Source organism: Lepisma saccharinum, chromosome 15 (assembly GCF_977018435.1).
Source record: "Lepisma saccharinum chromosome 15, izLepSacc3.1, whole genome shotgun sequence".
In the NCBI taxonomy this organism is placed as follows: Eukaryota; Metazoa; Arthropoda; class Insecta; order Zygentoma; family Lepismatidae; genus Lepisma; species Lepisma saccharinum.
This window is the reverse complement of record NC_139243.1, coordinates 79,820,917-79,846,568: the sequence shown is the minus strand read 5'-3', so window position 1 is coordinate 79,846,568 and position 25,652 is coordinate 79,820,917. Positions and strand designations below refer to the sequence as shown.

Below are 25,652 nucleotides of genomic sequence, written 5' to 3'. Positions count from 1 at the left end.
GAACCATTTTGTGACAAAACATGTACAGGAAAACGTACCTCACATCTTTCAAAATCATGAAAAATTAGCTTTGCAGTGTATTAGTGAACATTTCACGTTTCAGTCAAAAACAAAATGTGCATGGCCCTACTAATTATCAATTCTATTTGTCTTACTTTACATCAACCAAGTTCTGCTTTTCAAACTGATTTGCAACAATGTCTTATCAATTCATTTGTTTTATTTTACTTCACTTTTTTGCCACTTTTGGCTAATTGCAAAGATGAAGACATGAAGTAGAAGAAGCGAAGATGAAGATTAATGGTGATAAGATGGATGGACAAAAACAGTGCATGCCATGAGCCCACAGAGGTTTACAATGGCTGAGCCTAGATGTCAGAGCCTCACTCATCTGCAAAATGCTGTCCATGATGTACTACGTTGAAGGGAAGTTGACATTTGGGTGTCTGCACAATACACCCTGATTTGGAACAATACGGGTGAATATTGAAGTAATGAAAAGTGTGCTCATGCAGTCTTGGATACAATGGAACAATGTATTCACAGTGGGTTATGCTAATAAAAATGACCAGCAGTTCATGAGCACATGCACTAAGTGGAGCAGGTATTCAAGAAAAGAGCATGTGCTCCATTCTTGCATCCAAGTCCTACCCGGTGATTTGTAGCAGACAGATGAACATTTTTATGATCTGGTAACACACATACATACATGCTTCTGTGCAGGTGTGTGTACAACTAAACAATTGCTCAGTTTCCTTACTCCTTCAATCATATTAAAAAGTGTCCATTCACACCGCAAAAGCAGGTGCTCACTTTGGGAGCATGTTCTCAGCCAAATTTTTCACACACAATGGAGTAAGTCCTCCAAACCCTTGAGAAACAAGTTGGCACTCAAGTTTTATTCGTAGTGACCTGCTATGTTGTGCAAGAGCTATGCAATGTTTTTCACTAATGAGCCCTACAGTGTTACTTTAGGGGATTCTGTTTCATAAAGAGCATTTTATTTTTCAAATAGACCACATGCAAAACAGTAATGAATGAGTTCAATTAAAATATAATGAATTCCAAGCACGCATCACCCTTTCTAATAAATGTGAGGAAAAAACAAGATGTGTGTTTCATAATATACATGAATTAATTACAATAATGTAAGTGTGTTGTGTGCGAGTGTATACAGAAACCATTTCATTGTTAATGTGAAAAAGTCTCGTGATCGAGATTAAGCATTTGAATTCCCAAAATATACACACATGAATTAAATTAACCTTAAAATAATGAAAAATAATTGCAAGATTTGTAGTTATAACACAAAAATTGTGATGTCCTTGCTGAAAATTTGTTATGCTCCACAAGTGAATAACCTTCCGCATGAAGATTTTTCAGTTTATTCAACAAGAATTTGAGTTACAATATACCATGCATCCAATTCCTTGCGAGGCTGAGACATCGGGAGAAGTGTGGCAGGCAGCGCTAGCGGAGATGCAGACATTTTCGACCAGCAACGTCCCGCTTAAGTTTACCCTCGAAAGAATTTTGCTTCGCTCGGAATCGTTTGAAGGTTTCGAATGTGCAACGCTATCAAGATTACATTGCACACTAATCCATTAAAAGTGAATGGTTTCCGTGAGCATTGTTTGCAATCTGAAAGCTCCGAGCTTGAGTTGCTCTTTCCTTCGCAACTACGGGTGCCTGGACAGAGCTGCGAATGGAGTGAGGAACAGACCTTGAACCAAGAAATGAAACCATGCCTCATCCGAAAAAATTATTACTGTACGTAGCTTGCACAAGTTCGCTGCATTCTAGCACAGACCTATTGCTGATCTACATATAATTTTCAACTTCGAGTTAGTGCCTGTATACCTTAAGAAAAACTGAAGCCATTGTCAAACTTTTCCTCCATTAGCAGACTTGCTGGTGTGGTTAGCAAGAACAGAGATATTGTATTTTCATTTGCAGGGAAATTTGTCAATTTTAGGCTGACAGAGGGCAAGCAACCACTGCTCTTCACTGGTGCAAGTGTGAATAGGAGGACCCATCTTTAAAATAACAAAAATGGCATTTTGAAGCTCATTTGATTAGTGTTGCAGCCTTGAGGTCGTTTTGTAATAACAGTTGATACCTCATGTAAATTTGAGCTGCACACAGTCTGCCCTACAATTTTTATTGGACTTTTAAGGTTTTCATTTGACAATTGTAATACAATACAGATTAATTTAGAAGAACAAGGACAATTTTAGAACAAGATTCAATGTTTTGGCTGTATCAAGGTGACTTCCACCATGCAGTGGTTGAGCCTGGGGGAGGGGGGACACAGGAATAATGGAGAGATATTGTAGTTAACAAGTCACTGGAATGTCCTATCTTTCACATGTACATCAATTTCTTTAAAAAAATAAAATAAAACACCTCTAATCTCATCCCCCGCCCAAATCTAAACTCTGCCCTGGGCCTACACACCTGGCAGGGAGTATTTAAATGACCAGAATAGTGTTAATTTCTGAATATATTTAGCATTTACATGTGTTGTGAGAAGACATCATTATTCTTCTGGACATGAATTTACTTAGGGAAATTAATTTTCGCACACCACAGACCAACAGCTTCGAAGTGTATCAAATATATACCATTGGGACACTGTATCGGAGACATATTTGAAACAGAAATGAGTGAGGAATACGACAACGAATTTTTGTGTAAGAATTGAAAAATATGAATTTGTGCTAAACCAGTGATGTAGAAAATTACACCAATTCATATATTGCAAGTACACTATCGATGAAAACTTATATTCCACGAAATTTATTTTATGTGTAGTACATTATAGAAAAACTTCTGGCAGAAGGTGCTAGAATTATTCTGTAACGATTTATCATAGCTCATGGGTAAGGTAATTTCAATTTGTAAAATTTGTCAAATTCATGTACATCCAATGATAATTCAGTTAGGGGAATAATGGTGTTGCTTTTCCACTGGATTAATGGTCATAAGGCTTGAATTGTACGTAGGACATTATCAAACACTCCACAACACTTTCTAAACCTAACAGTAATTTCCATTAACAATCTGAGACAAATTTCATGCTTATGGAACTGATCTTCTCACCTAGTTTCACTTTGTCATTTCACAATGTTCAATATTTTAAATTTGAAACGGTCCCCTGTATCTGCAGCAGTTAACAAAAAATGGGGCTGAAACATGAAATCGGCTGCCACTATGTAATATAATACCCACAGAACAACAATATTTTCAGTATGTTCATTAGGAAGAAACATAGCATTTCTGTTAAGAAAGTTTTTTTAAAAAAAATACACTTGTTGACTTGGTAACTGTAGCTAATGTCTCAAACCTTAGTGAAATTTACACTGACTTTTTGAATTGTAATTTCAATTTCTCTAGGTGGAGGGAAGATATTTCTAGCCATGATATTCTTTTCAAGAACAACAGTGCTTGAAATGAAGGGGGATGAAATCCCCATGGCCATCTCTTATTAGCATGTGAAACTATTGGAGCATCTCTTATTAGCATGTGAAACTATTGGAGCATCCCCACCCCCAGCCAACTCCAAGGCTTGACCAAACATTCCTCCAGCTAACGTTTTCCACTTCAAGGGTTGTGAGCACGTACACTTAAAAATACTAGTGTGAGAGAAAACAGAAGAGGAAGGGATTATCTACAAAGTGAAGAAGACAGGTTGAAACAACATAGGGATGATGTACGACTTAAGAGGAGAAATGCGATATTTAAGCACACGAGAGAAACAGGACATGACAGAGTGGGATGAGACTAAGCATAGGAAGGGAAAAGAGAATACTAGTGAGAAAATTGAAGGAGACCAAGGAAATAGAGAAGAAAGGAGAAGAAGACAATACAAAGAATGGAAGAAGGTGTTAGAAAGAGTGGAAAGGACAGGAGCGAAGGTGGAGAAAAGAAGGAAGAGGAATGAAGAAAGAAAGGTTAAGGAAAAAAAGAGCGTGACATAAGGAGTTCAACTACTTTCCAGATGAGAGGATATGTTTATCTAAATCCCCTGTCAGGTGAAACAACAGTTGACAAGGGAAGGCCACCTGCTGGAACACCTGGAAATGTTCCAGATAAATATCTTTCTAATATTCTTGTGTCTGGAGGGGAGTGATTTTTTGTGTATATATACCTTCCTGTTTTGTACCTTATTTCATTTGTACTTGGTACAGAGTCTGAACATGACCTTGCTAGAAGATTGAAACATAACTTTTAGTTTATATTTTTAAAATAAAAAAAATTCTGCCTTGGTCAGCATATTGAGTTTTTCATATCATGGAAACAAGGCTTAATGGTGTTATAGTATGGGAGAACTTTTAGAATTACAGGTATAACAAACAATGTCATAGTTGCTCATTACAACGGATTATGTATTTTTTTACCACTACACAAACATTACGTACTGCTAATCTTTTTTTTTTTTTATAAATGTGCGCAGCAAAAATTAAAATATAATGTAGAGGAATTAATGAGCCACTTACCTGTAAGACCAACCTTCTTGCGACAGATAGCACACCTGTTCTTTTTCTTTTTTCCATCTTTGTCAGGCAAATCCTTTCCATCATTGTCCTCAGCATCGCCACTGTTGCTCGAACTTTCGGCAGCGGCCGCAGCTGCTACAGCCCCTTCAGTCTCATTGCTCTTCTGAAGAGGAAAACTTTAGTTAGCAATGACTCCTGGATACAACTCTCATGCTATGCTACTATCTAAACCTTCCACAACTAGCATGCACGTATGGATGTTGCAAAAACTTCGGTGAAAGCTAATTTGAACAGGGAACTGGTTACAGGATCCATTGATTCACCATTAGGCTATGGTGTTGAGTAGGGGTGTGCAGGACCCTGAAAGGTCTGTACCGGGATCGGGGAAAAAAATGCTATTCCCATCCCAGACTTCGGGAAATTATTTCCCAACTTTTCAGGATCCCAAACAGTCTGGAAATTCAAAATGGTCATTTCTGGGTTATTCTTGATGTTTCTTGCATTGTAAGTGTTTGACACTTCTTGAAAATGGTTAGTTTTTATTCCAGAAAAAAAAGAAAAGAAAAAAGAGCAAGTGACAATGGCAATGGCTTGTAGAATTCAAGATTTTCAGAGTCGGAAAAATTTTAACATTTTCCATTCCGAAAATGTCCTTACTTGGTTAGGAAATTGCATATTTTCCCCATCCTGATCACAAAATTTGTCCCGCACACTCCTACTGTTGAGACTTGCCGTATTTGCCAGTGTATTCATTTTTTTAACTTTCACTTTTTTCCCTTAAAAAATAGGTCTGAAAAATTTGGTGCATCTTATACACTGACACTCAGTTTTTCATTACCTCCATTTCTGGAAATTTTCTCTGTTCAAGTTAGACAATTTCCTTGCGATGTGCAGCGGAGAAGATTAAAATTAAAATGTATTCTTTCCTAGTTAGATTAGTTGTCATTTTTTTTAAGTTGACTTACATATTACTTTATATTTCAAATATTGAATGTTAATTATAATATTAAGTGATAAAGCTTTTTCCTCAAACATATGTCCAAAAAAGGGGGCTGTAAATATGCTTATATGCTGGCAAATACAGTAATGTCTCTAAAATTGCAACACCACATTACACCTTACGATTTGGCACTATGCAGAAATTTCAGTAAAAATGGCAGGTCTCTGGCAAACTGTGCCAACCCTGGTGGCTTGGTCTGATTTTTCACTGCTGCTGTTTTACCTGTGTGGAATTGTCTGCCACAGCTACGTGGAATTGTTTGCCAGAGCTACCACAACAGGATCTGTTGTCTTTGAAACAATGATGACATTGACAGTGCATAGTTTCTCCCTGGGGGAAGTAGTTAGTTATGGCAGCACTGGCAGAGACAATTCTACACAGCTAAAACGACGACTCAGTTTGTAGAGCTGTAGAGCAACAGTATGACATAGACCCACGTTTTTGAGTCCTGGTTGAGGCTGCATTTTTCGCTGAAATTTATGCATACTAAATTATAAACACACATCCTTTTTGCAAGTGTGGTGACACCAACATGTGTCATACATCACAATATTAGTCACTGACTAAGTGACTAATAAATTAAACATACATTAGCTAGATTCTTGTATCAAAGGTAATAAATACATGACATTATTATTACAACATATTTACATTAGAAATATTAGCATAGAGTGCTATGTATTCTGCCTTAGGCAGAAGTTTCATGTTAACTTATTCCCAAATAATAATTCTACAGATCAGAGAACAGGGTCACTGTTAGGAGTTTCTTGAATAACACACTGAAGTACCAACCACTAAAACTCAATCCTGAAAAATAACATTGCCCCATGTACTGATGATTGATTTTTAGCATTATCTCGCTCATACACCAAAAAATATTTAAAATGATATGGTATGCATAATTCCATGCACTTGCATTCATATTTCACTAAAACTATAGTACGGAATTCCATATTGCGATGCAAGTAGTTGTTCTCTGTACCTGCAGAGATGTACCTAGTCATATCATAAATTCTGTTACAAAGTTTAGACAGGGATGGCTGGTTGGTAAGTTAACCCTGCAATGTTGGATCAAACAACAACCAGTATCATTGTGTGTTTGGCTGTGGTAGCGGAAAGGTGAATTTCACTTCAAGTCGTTGGCAGAGAACCGTGTGGCAGTAATCGCACTGCACAGCGTTGGCAAATCACCATCGGGCATTTTCAACACCCTGAAAAAGCTGAATATCAGCAGGATGTTCGTGCATCGTACCATCAACAGATACTGTGACACAGGGACAATTGAGGACTGCCCCAGGAAAGGTAGACCTCGCAACGTGAGGAGCCAGAAGCTCGTGAAAGCAGTGGCGGCGTGGATTCGATGAAATCCTGTCACGAAACAAGCAGTGAGGGCTCGAGAGCTGAACATTTCAAAAATGTTGATGTCTCCTCCAGAGTTACGCAAATGGTGGCCACAGGAGGATCCTTTTCATGGACGAAAAAATCTTCACGATTGAAGTATTACAATCGTCAAAACGACCGTGTTTATGGTTCAACATCCCAGAAAGCTCGTGAAAACACGCCACGCATCCTCAGAGGACATCATCCCGCCTCAGTGATGGTTTGGTGGGGGGTTTCGTACAATGGCACAACTAACCTCCACTTCTGTGAACATGGTGTGAAAACATCTACAAAAGTGTACCAAGCAACAGTGTTGGAGCCACTTGTGAAATCGTTGACCTGCACCATGTTCAACAATGAGCTGTGGAGCTTCCAGCAGGACTCGGGGCCGGCCAGCAAGGCAAAGACCACACAGGAGTGGCTTCAGAGGAATGTGCCCGATTTCATTGTTGCAGCTGATTGGCCCTCCAGCAGCCCCGTTCTCAGCCCATTGGACGACAGGTTGTGGTCCATTTTGGAGGGCATTGGCTATAGGAAGAGGCATCCAAACCTTGCAAATGTCAAGCATTCTCTTGTGAAGGCAGTGGCAGACTTTCCCCTCGAGACCGTGCGTGCTGTGATCGATGACTGGCCTCAAGAGACTTCGGGCCTGTGTGAAGGCCAGAGGTGGCCATTTTGAAGAGTGATTGGTGCTCTTTGTTGGCAAGACCTGTACCTTTGTAACATCCAAATATTAATACATTAGCTTGCTCACTGTGCCCGTAGTTCATTATTAACTTTGTAACAGAATTTATGATATGACTAGGTATTACTATGTGGTACACTTTCGACAATATATGGCATTGGACCATATGTGCTATGGAAGCTGCCGTAATGTATGGTAGCAGGTTTGAAAAGGTTAAAATGTTCATTAAATATCAACAATCACACTTGCTAGAAAAATTCTCTTAATGGGACGTTCCAGCATTAAGTGTGCAACATTTTTACACACAGAATATAAGGTACTAGACAGGAAATTGGACTGAAATATTCATAATGAACTGATTTTGTAGAATTATGAAATACTTTGTGGTGTCTGCTAAGCAGTATGGGTATGACAATGTAGCCTGAATGCACAAAAATTATTAACAAAAATGTGTTACGTGTATGACACTAAAAATGTAGCAAAATTTGAGTTCATTTGTCTATGGAGCATATAGGCTACAGATGCTAATAACTTTTGTTGATGAAATATGCAAATTATATGCATTCACAAATATTTAAACCTTAATGAAATTAAAAACAATAATTGGAAGCATCAGTAAGAAAGGAGTTGGATGCTACGGAACCTTTGCAAAACACATTTCCTCATACAATAAATAATCTTTAGCTGTGAATGAAATCCTTTCCATGCTAACTGAAGAGGAGCAATTCCAGAAGTGTACCAAGCAAGGTTCTTTAGCATTAGTCCTGCGGTTGGTGCATAATTTTCTGTAACATAGTTAGGCATGTGGGTGACACCTATTACCCAACCCATCAACTATATTTAAAGTACGAAATACACTAAACTGTACTCTGCATGCATGAACGTTCTTTCTATGTCTGTTTTCTAAGCCCAGCTGTGTTGCTCTACTGCACTTGTAAAGAGACATAATAGTTAACGAGAGTCACATGTCTGATGAATGACCTTTTCCTTGCAGAGGGTGCGAGCATACTGTTGTGTTGACGACAGGAAGAGTTTAGAAGCGTGTGCTCGGAGAACACGTGAAAGAGGAACCGTCAATGCTGAAGGGTACTGCCAGACCTGGCCGCATCAATGGTCAACCATCTTGCCACAACCGGTTGGGAGTGTATGAACCACCCACCCTACATCTTGACTTTGCCCCAGTGACTTCCACTTTTTCCCTGTTCTGAAGAAGGTACTGGAAGGGAAGAATTTCACCACAACACCAGAAGTGGAAGCTGCCAATGCAACTTCACCCCATAAACAAGGAATGCAGTTTTACAAACAGGGCTTCTTGAAACTTGTGAAGTGGTACAACAAGTGCCTGAATGTTGCTGGAAACTATGTGGAAAAATAGTGTAATGATGCCTTTTTCTCCAGAATAAAATTCTCTGCAGATTGCAGACAAACTTTTTTCCCCTACTATCCCTTGTACTAACAACTAAAGTATGTCGTGTTCACTTTTGGTCACGCGATCACTTTCATGTTGACTTTCTTTGCTAACACACACCTCCACGTCCTATTCCTCACTAAACACGTCCCTATAACAATTGAAACTGTTGTGTTCTTTGTCTTTCAACACTGACATTTTTCTTCATTACGTAGATAGGTGTATGGGCGAGTTACTAAGCTCAGCTTGATAATAATAGGTTTATTAGAAGTGTAACACAACACCACAACTAAGCTTAAAACAAATAAAGAATGTTCAGCTACAAAAAAGCACACGTCCAGTATAGTTCAGAGTGTTGCAATCTCGCAATGGGTGACACCAGTCACCCACATGCCTAAAGAAATTCTTCTCAGTATAATTCAACAATATGGCATCCTGGCACTGATAAGGAGCATATATTGTGATGAACTATTGTGTTATTTAATGAGGTAAAACCACTGGGTTGCATCCTCTCTGCAACCATGCCCAAAATAGATATTGGATAGTGAAGAACATGTTTCAGAGACGGTCAACACACTTCCAAAAGAACTTGGTTAACCGAATGAAAGACCTACATTTTAGACATCTGCTTCTCAGACAGAATGTGCTTAGCTACGTGTTCATTGAAACAAAACAAGGGAAATGACAGTAAATGATAACATGAATAGAAAGCAAAGTCACAAGAAAGGGAGCCAATATTCAGCTGTGTCAAAAATGATACAAATCTCCTGTAAGACAAAACTCGTGCACAGTGTAACTTCTAATGAAATGCATGGGGTACATGGAGAAATTAACTAACAAGTGACATTTTCAACAACAGACAGCACACAGAAAACCTTACCAACACTGATTTAAAGCTTCCAAATAATGGGCTGTGAGAAATAGATGCACAGTAGTTGTGATGAGTGGATGACTTGTAGTTCAAGAGTATGCAAGTCTTGCAATTCATTGTTTTAAAAGTTAGAAAAACTCATTACATTATCTTGTCAAGCTCATGGCAGATGATGCAAGATGACCATCCAAGATGACACCAGCTCCACAGAGGTTGGGTACTAGATTGGAATCCTCATGGCTTACCGAACAAGACAATCGAAGCAGTCACAGTGAAAAGGTGGATACAGTCGGAGCAATATTGGAATGCAAGCAGTCAACAGAATGAGCTCTATTCAGGGTTGCCACTCTTGGACCATAATAAAATTTAAGGGCAATTCCCAGTTTTCAGCATGAACTTTCCAAAATTTCAAGTGTATGCAGATTGTTTTCTCTAATTTTTCACGTCTATGGAGAAAAGTTTACGCAGAATGAACGCACAATTTCTGCAGCCAATAATTCATACATAATTCCAGGAATTCCCGGTGAGTAGCCACCCTATTCTATTTTCCACCATTACAAAAATTTGTAAACGTTTTTCCATAATGATGAAAGAAATGGGTAAAATGAGGAATATCTTTTTTTAATCAGATACCAATACTGCATTGAGATTTATGCACTCTAAAAGCACACCACTAGTAAAATAGACTAGGGCACCACCAAAACTAAACTAATCCTTTGAGGCCAATACCAAGCAGTTAATCATTGAGCGAAGACTTGTCGGTGCATTGAGACCCAATGTCATTTTCTGGCTTTCTAGACTGGAGTTAAAAATTTATTTTCACACTTCTCTCCTATTGTCCTCTCAATGCACAAACACCCAAAATTTGAGGCTCCTATCTGAAATTGCACCCAAGATTGATCATATCAAAAGGCAAAAGTGCTAACAATATTGACACCTTCAAGCACCCCGAAGGAGTTAAATATTATTTTAAGTCCACTTTATGCACAGTAAGGCTAAACGGGACTGGACCTACAGTATAAAGTGGGATCTACACGGTGGCGAGTTTTACCACTACGCAATCGGGGAGGCCAAAGTTAAATATGGAATCACAAATGTTATGTAAAGTCAGTGTTAACCGTTCATCAATGACTTAATTTTAATCTTTACATTAAGTTTTCTACTTATAATGAAAACATGAACTTACACTTGATTGACCTGAAGCTAAGTGTTTGGCAGGATCGTCATCATCCGATGACATTTCACAAGAATTTCAAACAGACCATCATCAGCATCCATGTTAGCAATGCTAACATGTAATTACGTTGCTAGGTTATAGGACAACACGCACATCAATTGTTAAAATCAACAGTTAAGACACAAAAATAGCCTTTCCTCATGCTAGGACTGCACATTTGTTATTTGTCTATTCTTACTGATAAGGGTTTGGCTCTAAACATACAGTGTTTAACAGGCTAGTATTTGATACCAGCAACAACATAGTTCAAGTAACACACTTTGCTTTGAGAATGCCAGGATGCGATGTGGAATGTCATTCCTACAGTATAATGTTCCATACTAATAATTTTCTTAAAAAGTATTTGTTCTCTAGTTGCATAAACAACCCTGCAACACTATCACGTAAGTACCAATACTAAACTCTGTAGTACAAGGCACTTCGAGGACTAAGGTAAGCAAGCGACTTTACATTGGGCGACAAGAAGATAGCACATCAAGTCCCATCACCACTGTTTTCTCCTCTCAAAAGACGAAAGTGCAAATATCTTAGTAAACATGTAAGAATAATAACGTTACAAAATATTTTCAACTTTTGGACATATTTTCGGAGCTGGCGACTGACCGTACACCCTAAAAATTATAATCTACAAATTTCGATGTTTTACAAAGCTTTAAATTTATTTCATGATGCAGAAACCATAAATAAGTTAGATTTCTCGACCCAACGTGTGACGAGCGCACATCTAATGCCTCATATCCCAGAGTAGTTTCACTGCCTTTTTAAATGCAAATTTTGTACTACATGAACAAAACTACGTGCAAACTCGAATAATCGAGTAAAATTACTATGATCATCAATCTTAACAAGAATACAAAATTCCCTACATTTATGAATGTTTTCTGTTGCCTTTAGCTTGCAGAGATGCATTATTGCGCAATAAAGTACCTCTGTTAAATTAGCCTGAAGCAGCGCAGTCCGAAGGATTTGCACAATACAGCACCCGACAACACCATTGCTTACCACTTTATGATGTCGATAGCAATTTTTACCGTTTCTGTTAGGAGTGATAAGTGTTGATGGCAATATCGTTAGAATGTGTTCATTTGTATTTTGAGCATGCAGATAATCTGTTTTCACTACAGGGTGGCCACTCACCACGAGTTCCGGGAATTATGCATGAATTTTTGCCTCCGGGAATTATGTGTGAATCTCTCTCCTTAGACATGAAGAATTGCAACTTTTATTAATCTAAATTCCATTGACTTTAAACATATTTTCACAGTTTAGATTCTATTTTTATCGAGGAAGGAAAAAAAAAGCTGCGTGGAAAATAATACATAATTCTCTCAATTCGTTTACTTTGTTAATGTCCTTTGCAGAATGATCTGACAGGTGGAAGATTATTACAAGATAAGATATTTTGAAGTTGATTAGGTACATTTTAGTGTGAAATTCTTATAGAATTAACAATTTTCGTATATTAGCATATCCCATATCCTACGGTGGCTCAGTCGGTAATGTGTCTGACTACCATGCTAAAGGTCCCGGGTTCGATCCCCGGCCAGTTCAAATCCGGGAACTTTTCTAACGTTGGAAGCGGCCCCTGCACCCAGCCAGCTTCGAATGACATTGGTACCTGGGGGAAACCCTGGGGGGTAAAGGCAGTCAGGGGTGTGATGCTGGTCACATCACCCCCACTCACGACCCGATCAAGAAAGTGCGGGGCAGCACTTTACTTTTACTTTTTACATAACACTTGTAACTTGTGTTTGTAGATGTACTTCAAGTCTGAATATGTGAAATGGCAAATGTAGGCTATGCACCTTAAATTAAATAATTTAAATATATATACAGTTTAGTTGAAATGAATTTTTTGATACACTGGAATCACACAGATCCTTTACATTGCTAATACATTTATTTGTGTGTGGGAGAGTGCGTGATGAGATTCAGTAATACGTAAGGTTGAAATAGAGAAAACTTCTGCTTGTACCCTTGAATTTTTTGAAAGTTTGACTTGAAAACTGGGAATTATACTTGAATTTTATCATTGTCCTAGAGTACCCACCCTGTACTAATAAAAAGCAGAAAAAGTACTGTTTCGAAATAGGTTCTTTACTTACGAGGGGCATACTTTGGGATCAAATGTGTGTTATTTGCGGTTTCTGCACTCTTGAAATGTCAGACATATGAAGCACAATCTTCAAAACAACGCACAAATTTCCACTTTCACGCAGGTGTGCAGAGGGTCACAAGCACCTACATTTTGAATATTTTAGCACAGCTAAAAATACTTTCCTCATCGCAACAACCACGACCATGAAAGAATGATTCCTACAGGACACTAGGGCACACTATGTTCACAGGGTTTTAAGAACTGCACAATCCTACCTCCTTGTTCTGTTCCCCACTGCTGACAGGGCTAATGACTGGTACCGTGGGCTGGGCAGTGTCAATGCTGGAAGGAATAGCAGAACCAGGACTAGGGCTGCCACTATTTGAAATAAAGTTTGCACTGCGGTCGGTCGCCGACTGAACACTCCCTGTTGTCGTAGGAGGTTGCTGTTTCTTCTTTAAAGCTTCTTTGTAGCATATAGAGCACAGGCCGTCAGTTGCTGGGCTCCCATAAAAACCACATCCAGAACGGCACAGGGCTGGACCAGCCTGCATTTGGTTTGACTCTCGCTCCATTCTGGGAGTCCTTAGGGAGCCTACGCAATGTCTGCCCACAATGTGGGGACTAACTCAATAAAACTACCACAGCACAACGTCAAGAATCCGCCACCTGGAAAGATAGAAATGGCATATCAGTTTCATTAAAAAATACACAATTAAAAATTGATTGATTCTCATATTATAGATGCATTAGCACATGGGCTATTTTTGCCCATCATACTATAGCCCCATCCAGGGGTAGACAAACTAAAAATAATTCAGGTGGCAGCCCCTTTTTCTCGGCATATTTTTTTTCCAAATACAGGCTAAGAAAGCCCTAAATCCAACTAAGTTAGCTATGCATTTTGAAATGTGACCTTCAAGCATTTAATTTGTAATTTAATACAAGATTGGATTAAAAGTAATTAATCCTTGTGCCAGAGAATTCTTCCTAAAAATGGCTCTACTAGTAAAAACAAACTATGGAATGCATTCTAATACTGTGATACAGAAAACATTTTAATTCCATTAAGATCTCATGCATGAGATTACAACTGTTAAATGGATTCTTACATTTCATTTTATAGAACGCTGTAATTGGGCATCTGCCTGTGGTGTTCTTAATAAGTAAATATTACCACATCATTGCAAGTTTTAAAATTCTGCTACCAAAAGTAAAAACATTTATAATGGCATGTTTATTATTCTGATTTAACAATACACGTGATAAGGAAAATAAGAAAATATACACATTGTACTTATTTTTTTAAAACAAGTAATAGAAACTTCTGTAAGTGACCTTCAATTATTTTTTTAAGAAGTAGAACTGACTATCCCTGGGCCTGTCTGTCTACACCTTTTTACCCTCTTGGCACTCATTTGTCAAGTGGATTACAAAGCACAACACAGCTGATTTGGTGTCAAGTAGTTTATTAAGTGACTCCTATATTTGCACCACATTCGGGAGTGGCATACAGCATCGTGTATGGTCACGTGGTACATGCTAACCAATCAATGAAAGCTGAAAGCAGCAGGCAGCCATTTGTTGATTCTTCTTAACTTGAACACAATTTCACTGCACCAACCTGACACTGGAATGCACCTGCACCATACCTAGATACAAAGTGCAACAAACTAGATGGGGCTAACATGGGGACACGCTTCTTGACTAGAACAGAGCTGAGGACAGGGACTTAACAAGAAAATATGTCTGTTAAAAACTTTCTGAATCAATTGCTAAAGCTGTAATAAGAACAAAAATGAAACTATACCATCTCCGAAAATAGCATCTGGGTAAAAGTTCGGTATATCAAAGACACATTAAAATCCGATATTTTGAGTTCCGCATGGTTTGTATTTACCAATTGTGTATTGCGGAACATAGTGCAAGGTGCCATTATGTATTTTACACAAAAACAAACACATTTTTTTCACATTTTACATTATGCACGGGTAGCTGACGGATAGCCACACGAACCATTATGCACGGTAGCTGACTGATAGCCCCACAAACAAATTTCCGATAAGGTTAGGTTAGGTTTGGTAAGCATAGTGAAAAAAAAAGGCATTGACAGGGGCTTACGTCATCAAACGTACGCAGCATGCAGTTCACATGGCGAAAGCAATGGCAATTGTGCGTCAGTGAGTTATTTCTCTTGAAAAATACATGATTTCCAGGTCAAATATATTACACGATGAAAGAAAATACCTCGACGAATGTTGGAAAGCTTGCACAAACTCATTTCCGTAAGTAGCTGTGTAAAAATGAAGAAATGTGTCTCCAATATACCAAACTTTTACCAACATATGCATACTCCTTACAAGCTAAGGCTGTAAAGGGGCACTCCGCACCAGTAGCATGCCCAAGGGGGAAGATGTTGGGGATTATAATCCCCTTTGGCCTAACATTCCTAAAAAAAAAACCACAATAAATCGACAAAATTTTCGTTGGCTAAATATTGTGAGCTGAAATATTTCTTATATCTAGTCCTTCCACCTACCAAGAAAACATGATAAACTACATATTTCTACAATTCATAACACATGTTGAGGAGTATAAAAGTAGGGGTAACACTTTACTATACCTGAGATAGATTTCTTCAAATTTACAGGAGAAAGTACTTACGCAAATCATTTTCTGTAGCGTTGTTGATGTTCGGGAATGTAATTTTGATTCATTTTAATGCGAATGCATGTGGTTTTGTACGAAAATCTATTTCCGACGCGCTATTGCTGCTGCCGCCATTTGCTTCCTGCATGAGAGCACAATACGCTCTCGTATTGTCCGTATATGCTAAATTGAACGAAAGGAGTGCTAATGGAACCAAACCTAACAGGCCTAACCTAACCTGGTAGGCATACCTCGTCCCCGTGATGGTTTGTGGGGCTATCGTGAATTTTTGGGCTAACGTCAATGGTTTTTCTGGCTCAAGGAACGATCAACGGTAAGCTATTGCCATGTTGTGTGTGGAAATAAACAAGAACAGTAAGTACTCGTAAATTTCAGAAATATACATTACTTTCCTAACAAATTCAATTATTTCACCTAAATAAGTGTTCCGGAATGCAGAATAGTACGTTAGCAATGTAAAAAAGTGCGAAAGAAATTATTCCCAGGTGTCTCAGGTATAGTAAAGTAGTACCAAAGTAGGTTGACAGCCTTAGCTACATATAACCTCAAACCAAAAAGTTCCTGCTTTGATTTATATTAACTGAAATTGCTTCCACCATGTAATGTGGAAAAATAACAAAATAAAAATAATTGTGACTGGTAAATGACAACCAACCAGATTTATGTGAGCAAAATATCTATTTCAGCTGTTTATATCATTGGCCACTACCAATCCACAGTTTTCAAGAATTTGGGTGGAAAGTGCAAGGCTCTTAGTTTTGCACGCATACTAATACAAAGTAACCCTTGCCCAGGTTCAAAGTGATAAAATATTACTCTTACTAAAATAAAAAGGATCAGTCAAGTAAGATACTTGTTGTAAGCATTAAGTTGAGCAACTCATTCTGAAATATATTAGGTTTCTGGAAATCTTTTATTTAGAATTGCACATAACATGTGAGGTTTCATTCTGGGCAACCAAAACTGAAAAATTTTAGAAGACGTCCTTCATGTCGGCGCCAGAAACTCGTATCAGCTGTTTCCTTCCAGAAGAAACTAGTCCTTGAAACATCATATTCCGCGAGGACTCCTTCTCGTTTTGCTCAACCGTCCTTGCTGTTGTTTACCAAGTCATGAGCATGCGCATATGACGTGATAGCACAAAGGTCGGTGCGTAGTAAAATGCTTCCTTCATGATACAACCTATCCCTGAAACGCAATCATGAAGAAAATTGCGTTTATCTGTTCCCATTTTTTCTCTCCTCGAAGTTACTTTGGCGTGGCGTTAGAGCCTTTACACACAAAGGTTGAAGAAACCACACTAAACGGAACAATACCATGCAAATTTGTATCTTCAAGACGACGATAGGAGTTGCATACATCGTAAAAATCGCTTTCAGGTTAAGTACCACACCAGATTAAAAAGCACACAAGAATTTACGTTGCGAACTTCTGTACTCGGATCCAAGTACAATACACAGCAACTACGTGGTAGTTTCTTAACGTACACAATCAAGCGTATAATTCCACACATGTATACTCACCAACATTTCCAATAAACACATAGTTGTTAACAAGGAATGGGGTTTATCATAACCAAACTGTAGTGGAGCTGTGAAATAAAAAGATACCGAACCACTCCCAACACTAAGACCAAGGCTGACTTGCACACTACTGAACATCATTATCAACACTTCGCCTTAACCAGCTGGTGAGCAGTGTTGCCAAACCCGATCTGCATAAAAGAGCTAAGTTAAAAGGTGCTAAAATTGACCTTCAATGAGCTGGATTTTCGAAGGCGCTTTAAACTGCATCCTAGGGTAAATTTAAAGTGATCATCAAGGGCGCCCACAAAGGTGAGCAGGTGGGGGCCTTAACCCCCCCCCCCCCGATTTCACGTAATTCGAATGATGATACTATAGAATAAAAACATGGACGAGGGGTGCCGTGAAAGACGAAGTGCCTATGCCAATTATCTTACTGGTGGGGGTTTCATGAGGATTTTATTAACTGGGGGAAAGCATCACTTCATGGTTTTCCCACTATGAGCACTGTTACTCCCTGAGAAAAGATCCTGCGGGCAGCCTTGGTGATGATAATTTACAAAAACACTTACTGTTATCACTTTCAAAAAAGCTCTTTGGAGCATTTCGAAATTTTAGGAGCCAAACGAGTGTGCAAAGTCTGGCTCCAAAAGAGCTGAAATGGCAACATTGCTAGTGAGACTTGTAAAAGGTGGAGCGCGTTTCCGTTTGTGAGGAACATGCGTCAGCAGATAAAAATCACTTGTTACCTCGTCATTGTTTCAAAAGCTTGGTTTCTCACGCTGCGTAAATTTGTTCCCTCCTGCCTTGCATAAAATGGTGGTTACAGCTACGTCAAAACAAGACGATGTGCAATCAAAATTAATAGGCAAGCCTGTAGAATTATATTCCTCCCTTTCCTTATTATAGCCTCGGGTTTTGGAATCGAAGCTATCTACAATGCGCACAATACTGCTCCTTTCACATTACTTAAAAAAACGCTTTGTGGAAATTATCTGTCGGCAAAAAAACATACGGGCGTTCACCTTCACTTCAGTCCTGAATAAATGCAGTGGAATGGCGATAGCATACTTAAGAAGTTACTAACACGACATTTCATGTAGGACAATAATCACTACACGAAGAAAAATATGCTTCTGCCTTTATTGTCAGTCTGGAAGTTTGAGAACCAACTGGGCATTACGTTGTGGATTTAACACCACATGCACGAATATTTTCATTTGCTGAATCGGTTGAGAAATAGAGAATTGAAATCATGCAAGGGTGTTTCGTAATTTAAATAATTATCTAGTCAGGCAAAAATTGCTGTTGCTATTTTTTTTTTTTATATAGGTGCGTGCTTCTTGAAAAACATGATGAAATTTCTACAACTTGCAAGCTACCTTGAAAAACAACCTTACACTAGGTTATCTAGTTTTACCATTAACTGGTTTATTTGCCAAAAAGGAAATGCAATTATACGAACTTTTAGGGTATGTTTTAATGATTGCATAAAAACTGCGATTTTCTTCCGACTGTACAGAGTAGAAACCAGGATTACTCATTTTTATGATAATGTTACAAGTGAAACTAACTAAGGCCTGCTGTAGACGAAAGCATTTTCCTTAACATTTCAGCTACGATCGAGTTCCATAATATTACACGCCATATTTTATAGTCTTAAAACTTTCTTACCTTTGACTCATCGCACGTAAGCCAAAAAACCTTCTCGGTCAAGCGCCGTATTTCACTTTCTGACCCAAGCACGGAATGATTTCGTGGTTAGGCTTGTTAGGCATAGGTTCTCTTAGCGTAAATACACTACATGAAAGTATTTAACATGACGTCAGAAGACGAAATACGGCGCTTCACCGAGGTGTTTAAACTTAGTACGATAACTGAGATCCAATTTTCTTAGAACCTTAAGGGTCTCCCCTTACCGTACAACGCGAGGATAACCAATCACAAGCGAGCTCCACATCACGTGTAAAGTATTGCCTGCTATAAAAAAATGCTACAAGATTTTTGGAAGCATTTACATGCTAGCAAAAGCTTTACAGGAAATGCTTGTGTCTAAAGTGGGCCTAATATTTTCACCTCAAAAATTCCGCTGGACTCTTCGAAAACATGTTCACTCCAAGGCTGTATAGTGAGATCCAAAGCACTGTGCGATCTGCATCCATCGGGAAACGAATTGGAGAACCCACGATTACACGACACATTACGCAACCACTATGTAATCGGGAATACCATACGGTCTCTATACAAAATACGATGGTGGAACTCGGCAGGAGTTCGTGTATCTTTCGGTAAAGATGCGATGTTGACTGATTTGATTTGGTTTATTTTACCTCCCTTTTCTGTCACTTTTGACTAATCGCGAATATGAGTGGACACATTCAACGAAAGCCCAGGTCGGGATTCGAACCCGGGAACTCTAGTGTCGTAGCGCACTGGGCTATCACTCCGCGACAGAGGTCGAAATAATTGAGGCAAACAGGGGTTTGTCCAGAATTTACCTCCTGGGGGGTGCAAGTTCGTGTTTAGGGCGTGTAAGGGTAAATTTAGAGCCAAAATGACCACAAATTGGGCCTTGGTGATTGTGAAAAAATTTAGGGGTGTGTGGAGTAAATTTTGGGGCGGGTGTGTGTGTGGATAAACTACTGATGGCAAAGAAAATGACAATTAGGTTTCGTTAGGAATAAACTCCGCAGTAACGAATAGGACCCACGTGGATATTTAACACTTTCCAAGTCCACATAGAAACTATACGCACAGCTTAAAGCGAGGTGGTGTGAAAATAAGTATAATAGTGGCAGGGAAGAAAATATATGGAAGATTTCCGTTGTAACCGGGGGCACCGTAAATCCTCCCAGCTGGAACCAACGGAACATCACCAACGCACTCCACACGCGAGTCCCGCCCTCCTCCTCCCGCCGCTTGCTTAAAGGAGATGTTGCAAGCGTTCCCGTGGTTTACAAAATAATCGCTGACCTCGCCAAACCCCAAGCTCCCTGACAAAGGAGCCAAACAGCCATTTCTACGGCCGACATTTATTTCCGCAGCCGACCACCGGAGTCCACGGGAATCAAAGTCTCTACGGACATCGACCTCAAAATCTATTCCCCGCACCACGTGCGCTGAATATAAATATCCACTAAACTGCCTTCGCACTTGTCTCCCGTCCAACCATTGCAACACAACACTGGTCCATCACCTCCGCGTCCGACTGTCATCGGCAGCTGGAGGAGTTCGCTCTTCGGGTATCTCGGGAGCATTGTTCGGCCGGAAGTCAATACTCGCCTCTTGAAAGGTTGAAAGACAAAGAGTGAATGCAATCAGGATTGCATCAAGCCTATCTTCCTATCAGGCACGTGTATAGAAATACATTTGGGGGGGGGGGGGTCCGAACCAATAACAATAATATATTTATACTTAATACGTGTATAACTATATTCATAATATTTAAATTAATTAATACCGTTATTGATTGAATTAAAAGTTTTAGGCCGTTTTGCACCCTTCTATGTATACGGGGAAATCTCCCCTTATCTAAAATTCTGACTGAAAAAAATTAAAACAAGGGGTGTAAAAAGCCCCTTGGGAAAAATTAAAAGTGCAAGGTTGTAAAAAGACCTGCACAAAACAAGCGCACCACGTTAAAAAAGTCAGAATGTATTAAAAGCTTCCTCACACACGGTGGAAGAGACCAGCTGTTTGCAAAAATCTAAAAACATTCGAGAAAACACCATGAATAGTGGCCTAGTCGATAGGGCGTCTGACTGCCACGACCCGGGTTCGATTCCGAGGTTGGGTGATCAAAGTTGGGCATTTTTCCGGCCTTGTCCCCGCATAAAGCGGTTCTGGGGCTCACCCAGTCTCAAATCACCCCCCCCCCCTCTTGGGGGGTGAAGGTGGCAGGAGCGTGGTGCTGATCACATCACCTCGAAAACTACCGCTATCAAGAATGTGTGGACCCTACCCCCACATCCCCTAAATGCGCCTTTATGGCACGATGCTGTATGGACGGAGAACTTTACCTTTTACCTATGAATAGTGAAAAGACGCCATAAGAATATATATAAGAGCACACTTAAATATAATTTGAATAAAAACAACTGTCCTGGTAAGGAAATTAATGTAAAGTAAAAAAAAACAACTAATATTTAATGAATAATAAAAGAAGGGTGTTAAGTCCAGGTGATGAAAAGCAAAGTTAATATTTCATGCATATTATTAGTAGAAGTGTGCAAAAACTTTTTTGGCACTGTCATTCAAAGCATGCTAAACATGTATATTTGTATTACTCAATTTTAGTACTTGGGAAGACTTTCGGGGGGAGGGAACACACTAGACCCCCAAAATACATCCACCTCCCTCTTGGAATCAGATTACAACAGCTTATGTTTGAGTTTGTTTCAAATCCACTTTATGCACTGCAAGGCTAATCGGGACTGGACCTACAGTTTAAAGTGGGATCCAATCTACTATGTGCCTCCACCGTGTATCGAGCCCGGGCTCCCATGATTACAAGGAGACGACGTTACCATTACGCCATGGGGAAGGGCCAGCTTATGACTGTATTCAATTTGAATTGTATTTTATATGTTTTAGTAGTTTTTATACTCTTAATAGATCATGGCAATGGGGATGAACGATTAATCAATGATCTGTACTGATGAAACCAAGATATCTGGATTTGAAATTATCTATTAATAGTTTTCTACGGGATAATCCGGATAAAGCCATAACAGAAATTGTTTTCAGTATACTAAACAGGTATTAATAGAAAAATTGCATAAGTCACAATAGTAAAATTATTTACAGAATGTTCAAGATAGGGCTTCCCCTTTAATAGAACAAATAGCATTTTCCCACGGTCTTCAATAGGAGCCAAGGACAGTTGTAGGCTTTGAAATGTGGGTATGGAGACGGTAGATAATATTACTATGGAAATAGTGTGAAGAATTGTAATTAGTAAGGAAATGGGGTTGATAGAAACGACACTATGGGTAATGTAAAAAAAAAAGTGGTTTTAGAATTACATTGGTAGTAGAAAAAATTAAAATAAAGAAAAAAGATGATTCAAGGGACAGTTTCCCAGAAACTAGGAAAATGGATGGTGAAACTTCAAGGAGATGCTTGACTGCTCAATGCTCATTACACAGCGACGTAGCTCATTGCTCTACAAGGGCGGCTCTCAAAATGGTGTGAACCGAAAATTCACCCCCCACCCCAATGATTATACTGGGAAAGCAGGACCCTATACAAAACTGGCCTAATATATTACTGTGCGAATGTGGCAAATATTCGATCCAAGAAGATTTCCGAACCACTGGTATAGTTTAATCTGTTCACATCTAAAAGTGAAGCAAAGCTAACACGACTATCAAAATACATTTTTCTTTTTTAAAAAAGGACAATATATGGAGGGTAACACAATAAGAAATATTTCCCCTGCTGCACATACTAAAGGTACAATATTCTTATGTTCGAAAATGCAATTTTCGGGTTCACCATGATAATGTTTAAAATTTCAGACTACAGTTCAGTTGGAAAATCTAGGAAAACCAACATTTTCTTCGCACAGCAGGGAGAGTGAGAAAGATTATTAGGGGGAAATTTTCGCGATATCATTTCTAATTATAATTTAATATAATTCATCTTAAGTAATAATATGTACCTATCTTTATAATTTAAATTAAATTAAAGTTTTATTCTGGCTTAAATCTCCTTAATTAAATTTCACATATGTACTTACTGAAGAGATGTAAAATATTCCGCTAATTTCTGGGGGGTTGGTGGTTCGCAGTGCGTAGATTTGTTTATAATATAATTTAGATTACAGGACTTTAATTTTTAATAATGTTCCCCAGGCCAAATTCGTGCCAGCTGCCGCGAAATCTCGAGATTTCCCTGGTCCAAAAACTTATTTTAATCACGTCGATCTCCGTGGCGGACTGGTTAGTAGGGGTCCCGGGTTTCATTTCCCGTCATGGGTGTTCTTTCTGAGTGTTCCTTCATTAACTTTATCATATTGTAACTCACCCTATTCGTCGCTATTAGCCAAAGTGGAGAAAAGCGAAGTAAAATGACCTAACTCAATCAATTATTTTCATCACATCAGTTTCATTCGTCCACCGAAAGAGGAAGTGAACAGTGGACGTTGAGAACAGCTAATTTCCCTAAATGTATATGTAACCAAAAAAACATGGCTACACAAAAAAATGAAAAATATAGAACCGACAAGACAAGCACCCTCTGGTGCAATATTATCAGTTTGGCGAATTCTGAATTCCGAATAATAATTTGACTTTTTGTTATTTAGCGTCGTTTTTCTTCAACTTTCGGCTAATCGCGACGATGAGAATGAGTGGTGATAGTTGAAAATTATGAAGGGCCACTAATAAAGAACACCCACGACCAAGGGACCAGGGATTCTTGGCGTAGTAGAACGCTGTGCTAAACATTATGCAGTGGGGGAAGTAACTGGTTAGAATCAATGTGCAAGATATTGCGTTCTGGACACTGGCGTACGCAGAGGGGCTGAAGGGTCTACAGCCCTCTCAGAAATTGAGAAAATCTAACATTAAAATAATATCAGTGAAGAACTCAGGGAAAAAACAGTGGTAAATACAAATTTCGGTACTTCAGTATTATACGGACTACCTCATTTCTCTACGTTAAATTGCATTCCCCTCGGAAGCAGGAGTCATTCGGTTAGGTTAGGTTCCATAAGTGGGAATCGTTTGGCGGAATACGATTTGGAGGTAGTCCGTATAATAGTAAAGTACCTGAATTTCCCTTAAAATGCCTCCGATTGTCATTTATGAGAGCGAAAAGTTCGAAATATCTTATTGTGCATATCGACCCCCCCCCTTTACAATTCCAGCCCCCCAAAAAACCGTGCGTACGCCAGTGGTTCTGAGGGAACCATCCAAAGTGCGCCTACGACAAGTGCTTTCAACTTGCATGGCCGAACTCGCCTCTCGCTTTCCATTTACGACGTTGTGCCGCTGTAGGAGCCAGGCACACACGCTACGCAATTCCAATTATGATTCGCTCGTTAATTCCTTGCAACGCACAAGTGATTACAAAAGACCTGCTCGACACTACGTAGCTTTAAAACAATACGGTGGCAGGAAAATTGGTAGAAAAATTCCCCGAGTGACCTACTTCGGTCGCACACACTTCGTAGCGAGTTCCAGATGAAACCTGTTTACAGCTTCAGGAAAAAAAAGGCCCGCTGAAAAATTGCGACATTAATGTAAATTTACTTGACATAGTTGAAGTCGGTAATTTGGGTGGGATCTCAGTCTTCCAGTCAGTACACGGAGTTACTGCATTCCCTGCGGGTGTGAACTTGGTGCCCGGCGTTGGGGGTTCACCAGAGATAAGTGAAAATTCTTTCTCGTCAGCGTTCATGGGCGTCGGGAGGGGGAGGGGTTGGACCTGGAAATTGACATCGTTCATTTAAAGATATAAGAAAGCCGAAAGTTTGTTACTCTTATTGTTAAGAACAGAAATAAAGTTAATTTAGTTAGTATTCGAACAGACGAACAGAAAAGTCAAAGTAAAAATGTATGGATCGAAAACATTGAATGAAAAATACAGGAACAAAGTTATATTTTACCATTCCATGCAAAGAACAGATGGTTCCACAGTTTTCAAAATTCTAATAATTTCAGTTGTAGGTGAGAGGTTACAAAAGAAAAAATATCACCCTAACATTTAAAAGCCTTTTCTTGAACGAGACGTGCAAAAGTTAATATGAAAATGCATTTCAGATACTAACTGCATAAAATGAAAAAGAAATAATAGAAAATAGTTGTGCTGGTTTGATGGATCGAGTCTCCCCATTTATATAATAATAATAATTAATAATTATTGTATAATCACACTTATAACCGTGGTGATAATACTTATTTTTCTACTGTTCAACTTCATTTGCCCGGCCCCCCGCAAAAATTTCTGGCGACGCCCATGCCAGCGTTGGTGAGAAACCAAAAGATCTAACCGGAAGGGGGGGGGGGGGTGCTTCAAATTTGGAGGTTGACTGACTGGCACCACTGTCAATTTAGTTTGTGCAGCAATTTTCATTAACAAATTTATAAAAGTGGAAATATTCTCATTGATTGCAATTTTTCGGTGTTCGAAATGGAACAAACATGCCAACGAAAATTCACTTACCAAATTAATGTTGCTGATCAGAGAAAACTATCCTGTCGTCGTCAATAAAGTGGACTTATTTAGTTATTTTCACCAAAATATGGAGTCAAATATGGACGATTGCACAAATAAG

At 39.0% G+C, this 25,652-nt stretch overlaps 1 protein-coding gene across 5 annotated transcripts in view; it reads right to left on the bottom strand.

The window, feature by feature from the left end:
• Positions 1 to 25,652, bottom strand: part of drn (zinc finger AN1-type doctor no) — a 70,190-nt gene that overhangs the window by 4,626 nt on the left and 39,912 nt on the right. For 4 of the 5 annotated variants that reach the window (XM_083137069.1, XM_083137070.1, XM_083137073.1 and 1 more), the window contains 2 exons: positions 13,454 to 13,847; positions 4,500 to 4,662 (listed from right to left, as the gene is read on the bottom strand). In XM_083137069.1, the coding sequence (XP_082993195.1) occupies positions 4,500 to 4,662; positions 13,454 to 13,753 (463 nt within the window). In that variant the 5' untranslated portion in view covers positions 13,754 to 13,847. Of the gene's footprint in view, positions 1 to 4,499; positions 4,663 to 13,453; positions 13,848 to 17,371; positions 17,522 to 25,652 lie in introns of those variants that run through there. The other variant, XM_083137072.1, reaches the window with a different exon arrangement.